Source organism: Pogona vitticeps, chromosome 2, assembly GCF_051106095.1.
Source record: "Pogona vitticeps strain Pit_001003342236 chromosome 2, PviZW2.1, whole genome shotgun sequence".
In the NCBI taxonomy this organism is placed as follows: Eukaryota; Metazoa; Chordata; class Lepidosauria; order Squamata; family Agamidae; genus Pogona; species Pogona vitticeps.
Window position 1 is genome coordinate 193,845,519 of NC_135784.1, and position 15,986 is coordinate 193,861,504.

Consider the following 15,986-nt stretch of genomic DNA (forward strand, 5'->3'; position numbering starts at 1 on the left):
CCCTTTTGTCTGTTGGAGTCAGTCAGTCTGAAGGAGTCAGTGAGGCTGTTACAGCAGACTAAAAGAAAGAGACAAAGACACTTAAGCAGTGGCTGTCTTCGAAACCAGTGGCAATGAAGGAGCAATTGGTTACTGTTGAATTGATCGGCAGTCACTCCTCCCAGGCAATCCTACTAAAGGCTAAGGTTGAAATAACTGCAAGAGATGCCAGTCATGTTTGTCAGTTTGCTGTTCAACCTGATCAACTGTAAGTAAACAAAATGGCTTTTATTCTTTCTACCGTTAATGTCTCAGAGTGAGTTATTGAGACTGTAAGTGCCAGTTAAAGGGGAAAGAGGTGGATTCTGGAGAACTTGAAGGTATGGTTCTCTGTGAATCCATGCACTTCTGCTGGATAGCTTGAGGAATTTAACTAAAATTATAAACTTTGGAACACAGACTCTTGATCTCTGGCTCCACAGTCAGGCTATCAACTTATAGAGCTACCCAGTCACCATACCCTTGGGTTAAGCTTCTGACTCTGACCCTATCTCCTATATGGCCAAAGTGCTCCAAATGCATATACAGAACAAGATACTTATTGGGTAGGAGAGCATCACTATTAGAAGACTAATTAAAATCCAAGCATCAGGAGGCAAATGATCTTTAGACAGTGCTGCTCTCCTACAAAATAGGTATTTTCTTACACATGAATTCGGGCAATTCAAACCTTTGTGCATCCACCACCAATGTTTGGTGGTTTAGCAACTCTATCGGGGATACCAAAAGGGCACTGAACTGTACATTTTAGTAATGGACAAGTGTGCCAGATTGTTTGTCTCTAAAATTGCATGAGGGCAAGACCTCCATGTCTTGATCTCAGAGGTAAAAGATAAAAGGTAAAGGTTCCCCTTGACAATTTGTCCAGTCGTGTCCAACTCTAGGCGGTGGTGCTCATCTCTGTTTCCAACCCATAGAGCCAGCGTTTGTCCGCAGACAAGCCTCCGTGGTCATGTGGCCAGCGTGACTATACACAGAACACTGTTTACCTTCCCAACAAGGTGGTACCTATTTATCTACTCGCATTTTTGCATGCTTTCGAACTACTAGGTTGCCGGGAACTGGGACAAGCGACAGGGCTCACTCCATTGTGTGGATTCGATCTTACGACTGCAGGTCTTCTGACCTTGCAGCACAGAGGCTTCAGCGGTTTAACCCGCAGTGCCACCACGTCCCCGGTTGATCTCAAAAGTGTGATGTAAATACATTTTCAGGTGTTTCTGTGCGGCTTTATAAATGGCTCTTGAAAGCAATATGATGTATGTATTTACTTCTGCTCAGACAACCTAGGTACAGTGGACCATCGACTTACAGACGGCTCCACTTACAGACTTTTCGAGTTACAGACTTCTCTGGCCGCAAAATTTAGGTTCGACTTGCAGATGGAGAATCGACCTACAGACCGGAAAAAAGACCAAAATGGAACAAAAATGGCCGGTTATGGGATTTATCGGTTTTCAATGCATTGTAGGTCAATGGAGCCTCGACCTACAGACTTTTTGACCTGCAGCCATTGTTCCAATATGGATTAATTCCATAAGTCAAGGGTCCACTGTATAACATTGTTAGTTTTTTTTCCCCTAGTCATAATGATAGATTATTGCAAAAGGAAGTTAGATCATTGTTGTTCAGGCCTGCAGAATTAGAGATTGCACAGTACCAAAAAGATCTGGAAGGCCTGTATACTAAACAAATCAACATACCAAGGTGATGTGAGCAAGGTGCATTGAAATCCAGCCATGTTTCTATAGTGAAAAGTATCTGGAATCAACAATGCAAAACAAAATGTGAAAAATGTTCTCTAATACAGTCTCTTCAGACATTGGATTTCCATTGGATTGAACTTGAATGAAAACAGATGGCTATAGTTAGATAAGTTAAATTAGCATATGAGGCGTGCTTAATTTTTCTCCATGAAAATTGAATAAAATATGAGAACAGGCAGTTACTTAGGATGAGAGCATCCATTAAAAGAAGTGGCAACCTGGTGGAAGGTCTCAGTAATAGAATCCTGTCTGGATTTGCATTCCTCTTTGTATCATGAAAAGCCTCAAGCGTTGGAGTTTTCTCCATTAGAAACCAGACAGAAGCCAGGAGACCCGCAGGCGGATCCTTCCTCTCAGCCTTTTCTCCCAGCAAGTGACGATAACAATTACCAAAATAATGCCTCTGCTGGAGATCTTTCTTTGGGCCATTCTAGTAACCGTATCCATTGTGGGCCTTTTAGGAAATGGATTTATTACAGCTGTGAATGGGCACCGATGGCTCCGAAAGAGGAAGATGTTGCCTTGTGATCTCCTTCTGACTAGTCTGGGCATCTCCCGATTTCTGTTAGAGGTGATTTCTTTAGTAGGTTGTGTTTTGTATTACATCTCTTCAGAGATCTCTCTCGGTTCTTATACAGGGGCACTTACCCACTTTTCCTGGATCTTTCTCAATATGGCCAGCCTCTGGTGTGCTACATGGCTCAGTGTTTTCTATTGCCTAAAAGTCACCAACTTTACCAATCCTCTTTTCATCTGGCTGAAGCTGAGGGTGAATACTCTCGTTCCCAGACTGCTTGGAATATCAATTACTGTTTTCACCATCTTCATCCTGCCTCCATTTGTTGATTACTCTATAAACAAGAAGTGGTGCAATCGAACAGGAACTCTGCCAGCAAATGCCAGCCAAAGTGCAATTTGCAAAACAATCTCTGGCTTATTTGGTCCGCCACAATTAGTTTTCGGTTCCATAAACTTCAGCATAAATGTAACTGCATCCATTCTTTTGCTTTTATCTCTGTGGAAGCACATGAGAAACCTAAAAAACAGTAGTGCTGGTGTTAAGGACCTCAGTACTCAAGTCCATATCAATGTCATGAAGCCTTTGCTGTTCTCTCTCTTCCTGTACCTTTTATATTTCCCTGGTATGGTCTTTTTCACAATGAATATTTTTACATTTGGAAGAAATGAATCACTGTTTCCTCGGTTGTTGTTGAGTGCTTTCCCTTCAGCACACTCCATTATATTAATAGTGACCAATCCAAAATTGAAAGAAGTGTCTGCCCGCATTCTAAGGAAGACAAAGGACATCCTAGAGAGAAGAGACTAGCAGATGTAGAGGCCTTGTATCCAAGGGGAAATTCTCTCTCTCTCTCTCTCTCTCTCTCTCTCTCTCTCTCTCTCTCTCTCTCTCTCTCTCTCTCTCTCTCTCTCTCTCTCTCTCTCTCTTTCTCCTGTGCATACAGCTATATCTATGGACCTGAATTATAAATATCTGAAAGGGATGGACCTCTAATCATCACAAAGGCATGTGGACAAGAAAGTCCTGCAGGATGCTCAGGAAAAACAACTCTGGATATAGATGAGGGGACTTACTAACATCTACAGCTCTACTTTGAGCAGAGACTGTCTCCAGGAAAGGAAAGGTACAGTAACATCTCCCCCTCCATCTTATCAAGCAGATCTGAGAGCGGACAACCATCCTGGCAGGCCAGTGTAGGTACTTACAGACACAGTTACCCAAACGGCAACAACTTAGCTCCTATCTCTCCTGCTCTTCACTTGCAAAAGCTGATCAGGACACCAATATTTCTTTGCTAAGAGATGTGGCAAGAGTTATGAAAGAACTAAAAGAGGAGCCAAGCGTCATTCAAGACTGAGAGGGCAGAATTAAAACCCTTAGTTATTCAAGTCACATGGATCCAGCAAAACCATGAGTCTCAGCCGTTGAAAATGGATTTGGGGTTTCTTGCCCATTCGACTGAGCAATTAGAAAGGCAAAGGCGTTCCCACAATAGATCTGGAGAAGTGAGAATGGAGAGACTTTATGACTTTTCTTCAAAAACTTTCTAAGCCATAAACCCGCCTGAAGGTTATTGTTCAGAGACAGTGAAGGTCCACTGCACAATAGGAACTCTTTTGTCATAAAATGCAGCCCCAAAAGGTACCCCATATGGTCCATGTTGATGTTAGGATCTACTGAAGAGGAGAGCAAGGAGATGAACTTTTTCTTTTGTTTTATTTTATTCAAAACTACACAAAGAACACAGCTTGCTGGAAGAATTCAAGGTTTTCAGAGTTTTGGAACAGAGGCAACATGGCCAATTGTTTGACCCATGTTACAGATGTAATGTCCGATGTCCATATAAGTTTGATCCAAATGGACCATTCGGGTACTGTAGTTTGAAAATTGTATAGTAGAGCTTGATTACATGTGGAAAAAAAAGACTGTTTTTGAATCAGGTTTAGCATGTTTCAAAATTATACAAATGCTGACTACATGATGCACAGGGAAGTGCAGATTTATTTTGATATGAAGGATAGTTTTGGTCATAAATTGAGGTTTTCTTAATCAGCTGCCAAGGGGCCATTTATTTCAACTTGCTTGCGAAATTCATTCATTCTGAATGGCTTCAGCATATGTGAACGCTTCTGAGTAAATTGTGTCTGTGGGATTTGCCTATGTCAGAATCATAGGTTTCAGGCTGCATGGGAGGGCATGAATATCTTCAAGATAATTTTTTAAAAAACAAATTAAGTGGCATATCACATTAGTGTCTATGCAATGCAGCAGTATATTTGAAATGTTTTTTAAAATATGAATTTCCCCACTGTTGCATGACCCCCAGAGTGGATGTGCTATAACAGAAGTTTTTAGGCAAGGAGAGGAAGCTGATGTCACTTAAAAAGTTTACTGAAAGAGGTGCCTCTGGTTTTCAAATGAAGAGGTGGGGAAGGAGAAGAGATAAAATATTTCTCTTCTCTTCTCTTCTGGCTCTTTTCCCCACATCCTGCCTCAATTCAACAGGAATACCTGTCTATGGAGGGCTTGCAAGAAGTGGAGAGGGAAATGAAATGGCTGAGAAGGAAATTTCAGGCTTCAAGAGGCAAGTCAGGAAGGAGCCTCCATGGGACTCCAATAGTACTGATCATTGTGTGACCTGTGGGAGTGCACATCCATGTGTATATGTCATTTATTTTTCTGTCTGTAGTACTGAGCTTGCACTATTCTTTGAAAGGACTAAACGCAAACATTAAAAATAACACCGCAGCAGCAGCAACAAGTGGCTGTAAGAGGCAGCCAGCATGATGGTGGGAAAGAGGGCATTCCTGAGCGGTATCTGGATTGATCTAAAACTAATCTTAACACCAGAATCAACATTTGTCCCAAGGGGATGCACACTAAGGACATTGTGAAATGCGTTGTATTCTAGACTGCTGTTTTTCAAACTAGTGTAAAGTCATACGGTAGTCACATATAACACAAAACCCATGTGACTACGATATGACTACACCAGTTTGAAAAACACCAATCCAGAATCCCATGCATTTCACGAATGTACCCATGTTCTTAGTTGATGAAATGGTATGAAAATATAGTTCCTACTTTCTCTGTTTGAATGATTGTACTTTTCATCAATGGAATAAAGCCTCATTCACTTGTGTTTTGGGGCTTCTCACCTTTCCCTCACTGAGGGAAAACTTAGAGGGGCCTGACTAAGTTTCTGTGTATGACGGTTAATCAAAGAAAAGGGTTTCAAATGGCAACAACACTGACTAGAATAACATATATGTGTGCAGTGCAGTTCAAGTTTATTGTATTAGCTAAAAGCCGCCACAATTGTTTAAAATACAGATATGGTCAAATGAAATCATGATAAAATCAAAGACATATAAAATAATAAGAGATCCTTCATATCTGGGAATCTCCCACACAATTGATCGCAATGGCTTTCAGAAAATTAGCTCTAATATTTCTGGCCGCTTTTGCGAACAGTGCTGTTCTGTATGTAACATAAGGGTCACAGTCCAAGAGTAACCTGACCACCTTCATTTGAAGGTTTTCCTCCTGTAGAGCAGCCAAAATGTTACCCAGGAGCTTTTCTCAGGGGTTCTGATATAGCTGACAGCAGAGTAAATAATGGAGAACATCCTGTATCTCACCTGCTCCGCAGATACACAACCTTAGATGTTTAGGGAGAATAACATATGTGGTATATTGCTTCAGATACCATGATAACTGTGCCTTTGTAGGGCCATCAAGTCCACCATGTTATAATGCCTAGAGCAGCTGAGTCCCACTAGCAGACCACCTGACCCCCAATATTTCCCGGCAGTCTCCTGCAGCATTCAACTCTTGCAGCCTCTTTGGTATGGTCTGATTTCCCCACCAATTCTATATTGACTATAAGAGACATCAACTTATATGCTCCAGGGCCACACAAGTTATGCTTAAAATCTGACTCTCTTTCTGAGAAGATACAATATTAAAAACATATCCTGCAACAAGACAACTTTCAATAAACCATGAAAATTCAAAGCCTGTTTCTGCAATGAGGGCACAATATTAAATCTCGGTATGTTTTAAGATAGCTTTCTGTTTAAGAGGTCTGGGTCCAGCTTGTTTTGAAAGAGTAATGTCAAGTTGAGAGAGAGGAACATCTTTATATACAGATAATTGCACAGCTGTGTTACAAGGCCAGGCTGATGTGCATGAAACTGCTGAATAGCTGATTCCAGGGGTGTGGGGCAGCAGCAGTGAGATTATATTTATTTATTTATTTATTTATTTATTTATTTATTTATTTATTTATTTATTTATTTATTGGACTTGTATACCGCCCCATAGCGCTACAAGCACTCTCCGGGCGGTTTACAATTTTAATTATACAGGCTACACATTGCCCCCCCCCAGCAAGCTGGGTACTTATTTTACCGACCTTGGAAGGATGGAAGGCTGAGTCAACCTTGAGCCGGCTACCTGGGATTTGAACCCCATGTCGTGAGCACAGTTTTAGCTGCAGTACAGCGTTTAAACCACTGCGCCACGAGGATAGGATAGGATAGGGATGAAATCTAACTCTTTGTTAAGGTTTTCAAGAGCCATAATATCCAGTCTCTCTGCCTTCTAAGCAAAGTCTTTTCATCTTGTGTGAGAACAATATTTAATGTCCAAAATGTTAGGTCTTTTTCAGAGTGCTCAATAAAGTGGCTTGTGGCAACAATACCCATTTTATTGGGTTTGTTTGTTTTTATTCAATGTTTTATTATGATTATGATTTATAAAATCTATCTGTGCTTATTTAACATTGTGTCTCCTGGGTTCTGCCTATAATCATTTGTTAATACAGCTACAATACATATCAAGTCCTTATTCTATATAGCGTGCTTCTAGCCATTGATAAAACTGATTCCAAGTTTGATAGTATTCTGAATCTTCCTTCCCTTTGATTTTTAATGTCAGTCTGTCCATTTCTGTGCAGTCCAGTACCTTCTTGATTATTTCTTCATCTGGAGGTGCTTCTTCATTCTTCCAATACTGTTCAAATATTATCCTTGCAGCTGTTAAAATATGCAGAATTAAATATACATTTTGCTTATCAACATTTTCTGGTATTATAACTAATAGAAAAAATTGTGGTTTAAAATTTGCATGTTTTTTTTTTTGTTATTTTAACAAGCCATATATGTATTTTTACTGAAAGTTTGGTGAACGTTGGATCACGGACCCCCAAGTTATATAGTCACAAAGAGGACCCCCCAGGAAAGCCCCCCCAGGTACTTAGAGTCTCCAGAAACACAACAGAGCTTCTTATGTCTTTCCCCAACACGCCTGCCAACTTTGGTGAAGACTGGATATCAGACCTCTGAGTTATTCACCCACAAATTGAGTCCCCCCAGAAGAGTTTACCACACGGCACAGAAGCCCATAGCAATGAGGGAGTTATATTTAGCCCCAGCAGAATGAGAGGTCCCTTTGGCAGAGGCATGCATGAGGCATCAAGTTTGTCTTCAGCTCAGCACAACATTACATTTGCCAGTGAAATAGAGTTTGCTCTCAGGAGGACTGGAGCGAAGGAGGTATTTGGCAGCACAGCAGTCTTTTGGCTCCGTCGGGCACTAAGGAAGTTGGCAGCAGGAAAACAGGCTCTTTTGGCCCCATCGGGCACTGAGGTAGTTAGCAGCAGTAACGTACCGTGTCTTACCCCATCGGGACAATGAGGCTAAAGGCAGCAGAGCAGACTTTGGTCTTCTTCAGCAACATCAGATTTGCCTGCAAGGGAAAGGTTTTTGCCCCCAGGAGACAACTAAGGTTGCTTGCAACTTCCAACAGCACCAGCAGCACCATCAGATGAACAAGGTCGGTAGTACTAACAGCGGTTAATCCATGGGGCTGCAGGGCTGTCGGAAACAGATCAGCTCTGCAATCTGAAGCCGGGCGATGAGGCAACAAAGATGCTCGTTTAGAACTGGAAAGCTGGGGATTGCTTGCAACTTGGCTGCTGAGACCACCTGGATATGATAAAGATAGCCCTTGGAGGTTGGGGGGGGGGCTTAGACAGGTTGAAAACCAGGCAAGCTCTGCAGTCTGAAGCTGGGTGGTGGGGCAATGCGATGGCGCCCAGACAGGTTTTGGGTGGGGCAGAACCTGGCCTAGGAGACTCACCTGTCCACCAATGTCTAACTAGACTTGCTGGCAACCTTCAAAGAAACAAAGATGCTCATTTAGAACTAGAAAGCTGGGTGGGGATTGCAACTTGGCTGCTGAGACTGCCCGGATATGATAAAGATAGCCCTTGAATGTTTTGGGGGGCTGAGACAGGCTGGCCCTCCTGCCACATTCGGGGGTGCCGGGACAGGCGCTGGGTCTGCCAAGAGAGGGTTTAGGCTTGATGCCAAGAGGGCCGGCCTCAGTCTGCCCCACCCAAAGGCTGTCTGCGTGTCACCCCATCACCTATATCGCCTGGCTTCAGATTGCAGGGCTGATCTGGTTTAACCCGTGCCAGGCAGGAGTTCTCTCCTCCCAGTCAGGGAGGCAGAAGGTGGAACAAACAGCCCGCCAGGACAACAGTGATGACAGTGTTGCTACCTAGTCTGTGTACCTTCACAGCCTTCTTCCCCTTGGATTGCCCCTGAAGAAATCCCTTTATTTTCTACTGCCTGTCTAACAAACCAACTAAACAAGTTTATCAATGGAGATTGAGGAAGGAAACTAATAGAGGATCAGAGAGTGTGTATAAATTTTATTTTTAGAATGATGGTGGTGTAATTCTTTTACTAAAATGTGACCTGCCTGCCTAAACAAAGCCCACCCTCAGTATAATGTAATTAAGAAAATTTCTCCCCCCCCAACCCACTGTGGCAGAGAAGCCAAAATAGTCCAAAAAGAAAAGCCCTGCGATCTAAGTCTCAGTCAGAGACACACACACACCTACACCCCCAAATACGTTTTAGAAGAAAAAGGAATGATGGATCCAGCCAACCACCGAATTCCCTGAGGGACACAAGCCTCCCTAAAATGAACTTTAGAAAACTGAATAATTCTCCCAACTAGACAGACAGACAGACAGACAGACAGACAGACAGACAGACAGACAGACAGACACACACACACACACACACACACACACACACAAACACAAGTTTTAGAAGAAAAAGGTATGATGGATACAGGCACCCACAAAATTCCCTGAGAGACACAAGTCTCTCTCTCTCTCTCTCTCTCTCTCTCTCTCTCTCTCTCTCTCTCTCTCTCTCTCTCACACACACACACACACACACACACACACACACACACACACACACAAACCTCCAGGAAAAAAAGGTTTGATTGATTTGAATCTGAAATGAAATTAAACCCTTCTAAAGAAGTAGCCTAAGCTACCTGAAATCCTTCCCCTAATTCCCAGTAAAGTTGATGATGAATGATGAATGATGATGAAAAAGAAAAATATAAGTCTTTGCTTTGCTGCCGCAAAAGCAAAACTGTAAGAGCACCAGCAAGCCAGTGAGCAGCAACTATTCTCACTCCGAAGAGCATGAACAGAAGTGGAGAATGACCAAACGGGAAAAGCTTATATGAAGCGTCTGTAAAAGTACAGTAGATACACCTTTCAGCAGCGCTACTGGATGCCGGACATGCCAATCCAGGTTCTTTGTCCTGATTCGCCAGAGCTTCAAATTGGCTCTAGCAAGCTCAGAGAGACCCCCAAAAGGGGTAATGAATACAGACGAATATGAATGGATTGATGAATAAAACCGAGGAAATATTCATCAAGCCATATTCGTCCTGATGTAAAATTTTACAAATATGGACTGACGAATATATGACGAATCAGCTATATTCGTCAGAAAAACTGATCCATTTTTATATTCGTCCCCATCTCTAGTTATGATGATAACATTCAAAGCCCTAAATGGTTTAGGACCTTGGTACCTATCAGAATGCCTGCTCCCAGCCAGATCTGCCCGTAACACCTATTCTTCACAGACAGGGCGGTTGAGGGTCTTGACCCTGAAGGAGGCCCGGAGGGAAAGAACAAGAAACCAAACTTTCTCAGTGGTCTCCCTCCACTTATGGAGCAACCTGCCCATTGAGATCCACCTGGCACCCTCGCTGGATGGGTTTAAGCGAGCATTAAAGACTTGACTCTTCCGTCAGCCTTTCCTGGAGCATTAAGATCTCAGCCTCCCTTTTTACCATCCTTTTTTCATCCTCTCCATTACCATTTTTACCCTCTTTATTGTCATCTGTTTTAATTTACCCTATTGGTTTCTATTAATTTATTTATTTTTATCGTGTTTTAATATTATTGTTTATACTGCTGTTAGCTGCCCAGAGTGGGCTGGTTGCCAGATGGTGCAGGGTACAAATACAAATACAACAAACAAACAAACAAACAAACAGATGAGATAAGGGATATATGGATGGTTATATATGAGGAACAAATATCAATCAAGGGTTCTTATGTCATTACCAAGTGTGAAATGCTACATTGATTCCTAATTGTTAGTTTGGGGGGCTAAAATCTAGACAGCCAATGGTCAAAACATTGCCTTAAAAGGCATTGTGTGTCATTGTAAGGTGGCTTCCAGATGAATATCTCTCAGTATTACTGGTCAAAGGCACTCCGTGAAGCTACTTCGTACTTCCTTCCTTAATGGATTTTTGGTGCTATGGAAACAGATGAAGAAACAGAGTGAAAACACAGAAACTTAAAATTCTATGAATAAAGCAGGTTCATTGTTCAATACAAGCCTCATCTGGAAGTACTTTAACACAGAAGATATGTTGTAAGACTCCTTCATCAACCCACCTATTTCAATAAAATGTGTAAATGTTATAGGAATTTCTTAACTATCCCTTCTTTCTGGTTGGAGAGAAATTACACAGCAGTACAGGAGCAACGTTCCCTGGTAGAATCCACCATTTGAAACCAGGAATGATTCCATGAACACACTTCATCACACCTAAATGAATCTTATCAACACTTTATAAGAAAACAAGGCTTGCCTTTATTAAAGAAATTCACTTCGGACAGGCAAGGATAAAAATCCCAGTTCCAGCTAACTAAACTGGAGACATCAGAAGCCGTGGCTGCCCCTTTCACATCTAGAGAACAGAGGTGTTTCCTCCTGGGGGGGGGGAGGAGTGAGAGAAATGGCATCAACAACCTGAAGAAGAGCAATTTAAATTTGAAAGGAAGCCAGCACAAGTCAGCACAGCTAAAGGACAGTATAGGAAACCTGAGGAGGTCCTTCCACTGTACTTTTCCCCCATGCAAAGACATGTTCCTTCTTGAGAGCAAACTGAGTTGCATTCTGTAGCTTCCAATAACTTTTGTGTACACACACACACACACACACACACACTCCGGTTTCTGTCATGCCTAGTTGTATATCCCCAGCATAGTTTCATATTATGAAGTATGGTGGTTACCTACCACTGACAAATTTCCTATTCTTGCAGCCCCTGAGGCCCCCTAGAACTCCTATTGAGTTTGATAGTGCAGTACTAGAGCATTTCTGCCGTGATGTAATACGAGCAGCTGATTGGGAAATACTCTGCTTTTGAAACCCACTTTGGACTTCACAGAACTATGCTTCCCCATGGTGTTGAGTGCAGCAAATAGCTGGCATTTAAATCTGAGAAGTACATTCACAGACGCATATTGCTGCTATGTAGAGAACAGTAAATGCTTCTAGTTTGCTGGGAGATCTGCTCTTCCCATATCATATATTCCGTACAACAAACACCACGTACCGTGCCACAGAACCAGACTTGAAATGGAATGTCAGTGTTCCCGTAACACTATCCTTATGCTGTTGTTCTTCTGCCTTTGCAAAGAGCAACAGAACCCAATCTCCTGTTCTGCTAGGCTGCTGAATTACCATAGGAAATGCTTGAACAGGTCCCACAAGATGATTGAATGGAAAAGGATGTAAACTCTGAAATGCTTTTGAACAGCTGAAATAATGAAAATTGCAAAAACTGAAGAGATTCCATTACATACATCCATTTGAATTTTGGATTCATCTGGCAAGTACAGTACAAACAAATTACTGAATTTGCCTCGAGATTTGCCTTCTTCATGGCACCGGGGTGGGGTCAGGCCCAACAAGGGTTCAAGTGTGAGCATAGAGCCTGGAAGGCCAAGGGCAGACCAAAGCATGAAGCCTTGCATGGTGGATGGTCAGGCTAGTCATATTCACCTGTGGTGTGTGCAGAAGAGAACACCTAAAAGGCCAAAGAATGAGTCTGATAAAGTGAGGCAGAACAGAAAGCCACTCAAGAAAACAACACCCCCCCTATAAGAAATGTGGGGATAACTAAAGCTTCCCTCCTGCCTTTGATCTGTAGACTGATCTGTCACTATCTTGCTGGCCCTTTATATGTCCTGGGATGTTGCATTGTCAAGGTTCAGGAGGCCACTTTTCACCCTTCCTGTGTGACAGGCAAGACAAATTCACTCCCCCCCCCCCCCCAATGTACTACTTCCATTCCCCATTCTTGAGAAGATACATGGCTGGTGACTTTCTTGAGGTTTCTTTAGTCACTGGCGTCTTTAGTTAGTTAGGCATCCTTCAGTCTCGAAAGACTATGGTGTCGTGCTCTGTATGGAGGACTTGGAACAGCGTCTAGTATGGCTGAAGAGGCCAATTCGAGAGTGGCAATCTCTTCCACACTGAAGACAAATCCAATCTGTCCCCTGTCCAGCTCCCTGGTTTTGCTGCTTTTGTGACTTCCTCTTTGCCTCGGCCTGCTGGACAAGGGTCTCTTCAAATTGGGAGAGGCCGTGAAGCACTGCCTGCCTCCAGGCTGAATGGTCAGATGTCAGGGTTTCCCATCTGTTGAGGTCTATTCCTAAGGCCTTCAGATCCCGCTTGCAGATATCCTTGTATCGCAGCTGTGGTCTACCTCTGGGGCGATTTCCCTGCACTAATTCTCCATACAGGAGATCCTTTGGAATCCGACCATCAGCCATTCTCACGACATGTCCAAGCCAACGTAGACGTCGCTGTTTCAGTAATGTATACATGCTGAATATTCCAGCTCGTTCTAGGACTACTCTGTTTGGAACTTTGTCCTGCCAGGTGATGCCAAAAATCCGTTGGAGGAAACGCATATGGAAGGTGTTCAGCTTCCTCTCCTGCCGTGCACAAAGGGTCCAGGACTCACTGCAGTACGGGAGTGTGCTCCGGACACAGGCTTTATAGACCTGGATCTTCGTATGTGTCGTCAGCTTCTTATTGAGCCATACTCTCTTTGTGAGTCTAGAGAACATGGTAGCTGCTTTGCCAATGCGTTTATCCAGCTCGCCATCTTTAGTATAGCCAGTACAAATCCCTCCACATTCTGTGGAGCTGAGTGTGAGTGACCCTGTTGTACTCTGCACAAACTGTCAGATGTTGTGTTGGTGAGTTTTCCCATATAATCACTCTTGCACTCCAAAATACAAGTTCATGGACTCTTGTCCACACATTCTTCTTTTTATTTTGTGCAAGCACATACGAACACAACACTATGCATTTGGTATACTAGATTTCTGCTGGAACTATAATAGTTTCATACATTGAAACAGCTTCCTTCATAACATGCTAATAGGAGACAGCACAACTGAAAAGCATTATTTCTCAACAGAAAGACTTCATGCTAACAGATAAACAGAACAAGCAGAGGAAACCTTATCATAACTGTCACTTCTTCTTCTAACTGGCAGTTAACCCCCTCAAACACCCATCGGCTAGCAATAGAGGAAATCCAATGTAGTTTACAATGCTCTATTATGTAAATAACACTTCTCATTCTTATATACACATATAAACATGCTGGACTGCACAATTGCATATTCTAGCACACCTCAGCACAGCATGTATCACTAATGCTCATCATCTTCCATAGGTTTTGAAAACAATCTGTGGAAGTGGGTTTATTGAAATATCTGCTTTCATTTCAGTACTTGGACAATAAACATTATACAGTACTAGTTCCATCAAGCCATATCTTATATCACATCATGCATTAAGAGATACCTTACATAAATATGTTTAGTTTGCAGATTAATCTTTTCACTTAGCACTAATTTAATACAACTTTGATCATCTTCCCTCGGCTTGATAGATTATTCACCTTCAGTTCCAGAGACTTTCATCAATTTGCTTAACCACAGCTGTCCTTGGCAGTCGTACACAACTGCGAGTCTTCACTTTTTGTCTCCTATTTATGAAGCTCTTTGTTTGATATTCAGCATGTGCGTAGATGCCTTTTTCAGTCTTGGGTTAGTCAGTATTAACATTATGGTGTGTCCCAAAGGAAACACACACACCAAGATGTCAGAAATCAGCTCTTCAAAAGTATCATATCTAAGACTCGCAACTGAAAAAAATGTCATGCCCATGAAATAGGAAAGGTAGCAGAAGAGATAGAACACCAGAGGCTTCATGACATTGATGTGGACTTGAGTGCTGACATCCTTCATACCAGCACCAGTCTTTCTCAGATTTGTTATGTGCCTCCACAGGGAGGTAAGTAGAAGAATGGTTGAGACGGCGCTTAGGCTGAAATTTACGGAAACCAAGCCGAACCGCACAGGTTGAAAAACAGCGATTAATTCAGTGCAAACATGCTTTTCGCTGGTGTTCATTGGCAGATCTCCTGTCAGGTTGCACCACCTTTTGTATCCAAAATATTTGCTAAATGAAGGAACAGAGACAACCATGGAAACAATTATTGAAATCCCAAGCAATCTAGGTGCAAGCACGTTGATTCTTGGCTTCAGCCAGAGAAAGAAGGGATTGACAAAGTTGGTGACCTTCACACAGTAGAGAACACTCAGCCACGTGGCACACCAGATGCTGATAATGTCAAAAAATAATAAACTAAAATTAATAACTTCCTCTGTATAAGAAAGTTGGTATGTCTCTGGAGTGATAATTTCTAGAAGATAGCTCAGCACCAGAGTCAATAATGACAGAACTCTGGAGCTGCTCAAACAGGTCAAAAGGAAATCAGAAGGAATCATCTTTTTTTGGAGCCATTGGTACCCATTCACAATGGTGATAAATCCATTTCCTAGAAGAGCAATAATGCATAATATTGATGTAATGATCCAGGTAATGGTCAAACGTGGAGAAATTATCTTAGCAGCCATTATTTTCTCTTTTGGTCTAAATGCCGGAGAAGAAATCTATGCTTGTGATTTCTCTTTACTTCTCTCTGACATCCAGCAGAGAAAACTCCAGTGCTTGAGGCTTTTTAAATAGCCACATAATTCCGCAGAGAGAGAAATGCAAATCTTTGGAGAACAGTGTCACTAAGGATGCAACACGGTGTCATGTTCCTTAAAGACGTAGTAAAGTAAGTAAAGATTTTATGCCACTTTGTTTGCTGAGCCAGGAGTGCTGAAAGTTATTTAAGTAGTCCTTTTAAGCCTCAAGCCACTTTCTAAATCTTTTCCCTCATTAAGAGATTCCGTCCACCCTTTGGGGAAAATGACATCATAATCTTGTGCTTTTTAAAGTGTTGGATTTAATTTCACATCATGGTACAGAGAGAAGTGCAAATTTGAGGAGCCTTCTAGCATTAAATCCCCAACCAAGTACCATGCCCCTTTAGTGACACAGAGGGGCCTGAGTAACTATGCTTCTTAGGCCACTTCATTTGCCGTCTTCAGACAACTTTGA

General features: G+C 42.3%; 2 protein-coding genes across 2 annotated transcripts; one reads left to right on the forward strand and one right to left on the reverse strand.

Annotated features, from left to right (window-relative positions):
* The first annotated feature begins 1,229 nt into the window (after positions 1 to 1,229).
* On the forward strand, positions 1,230 to 3,132 carry LOC110070149 (taste receptor type 2 member 7-like). The gene has a single exon (XM_020777790.3). The coding sequence runs from the start codon at positions 2,203 to 2,205 to the stop codon at positions 3,130 to 3,132; it is 930 nt and encodes a 309-aa protein (XP_020633449.3). The 5' UTR covers positions 1,230 to 2,202.
* A 9,296-nt stretch (positions 3,133 to 12,428) lies between these two features.
* Positions 12,429 to 15,538, reverse strand: LOC110070148 (taste receptor type 2 member 7-like). The gene is made up of 2 exons (XM_078384076.1): positions 14,630 to 15,538; positions 12,429 to 12,515 (listed from the first exon to the last, which is right to left on the reverse strand). Exons 1-2 carry the CDS (start codon positions 15,452 to 15,454, stop codon positions 12,429 to 12,431), a joined length of 912 nt encoding a protein of 303 aa, XP_078240202.1. The 5' UTR covers positions 15,455 to 15,538.
* Between the last annotated feature and the right edge of the window lie 448 nt (positions 15,539 to 15,986).

Coding starts and splice junctions, on each gene's coding strand:
- LOC110070149 (XM_020777790.3), top strand. CDS start 2,203: ATGCCTCTGCTGGAGATCTTTCTTTGGGCCATTCTAGTAACCGTATCC.
- LOC110070148 (XM_078384076.1), bottom strand. CDS start 15,454: ATGGCTGCTAAGATAATTTCTCCACGTTTGACCATTACCTGGATCATT. Junction 12,516..14,629: donor AGCTGATTTCTGACATCTTG/GTGTGTGTGTTT, acceptor CACACACCACAG/GTGAATATGACTAGCCTGAC.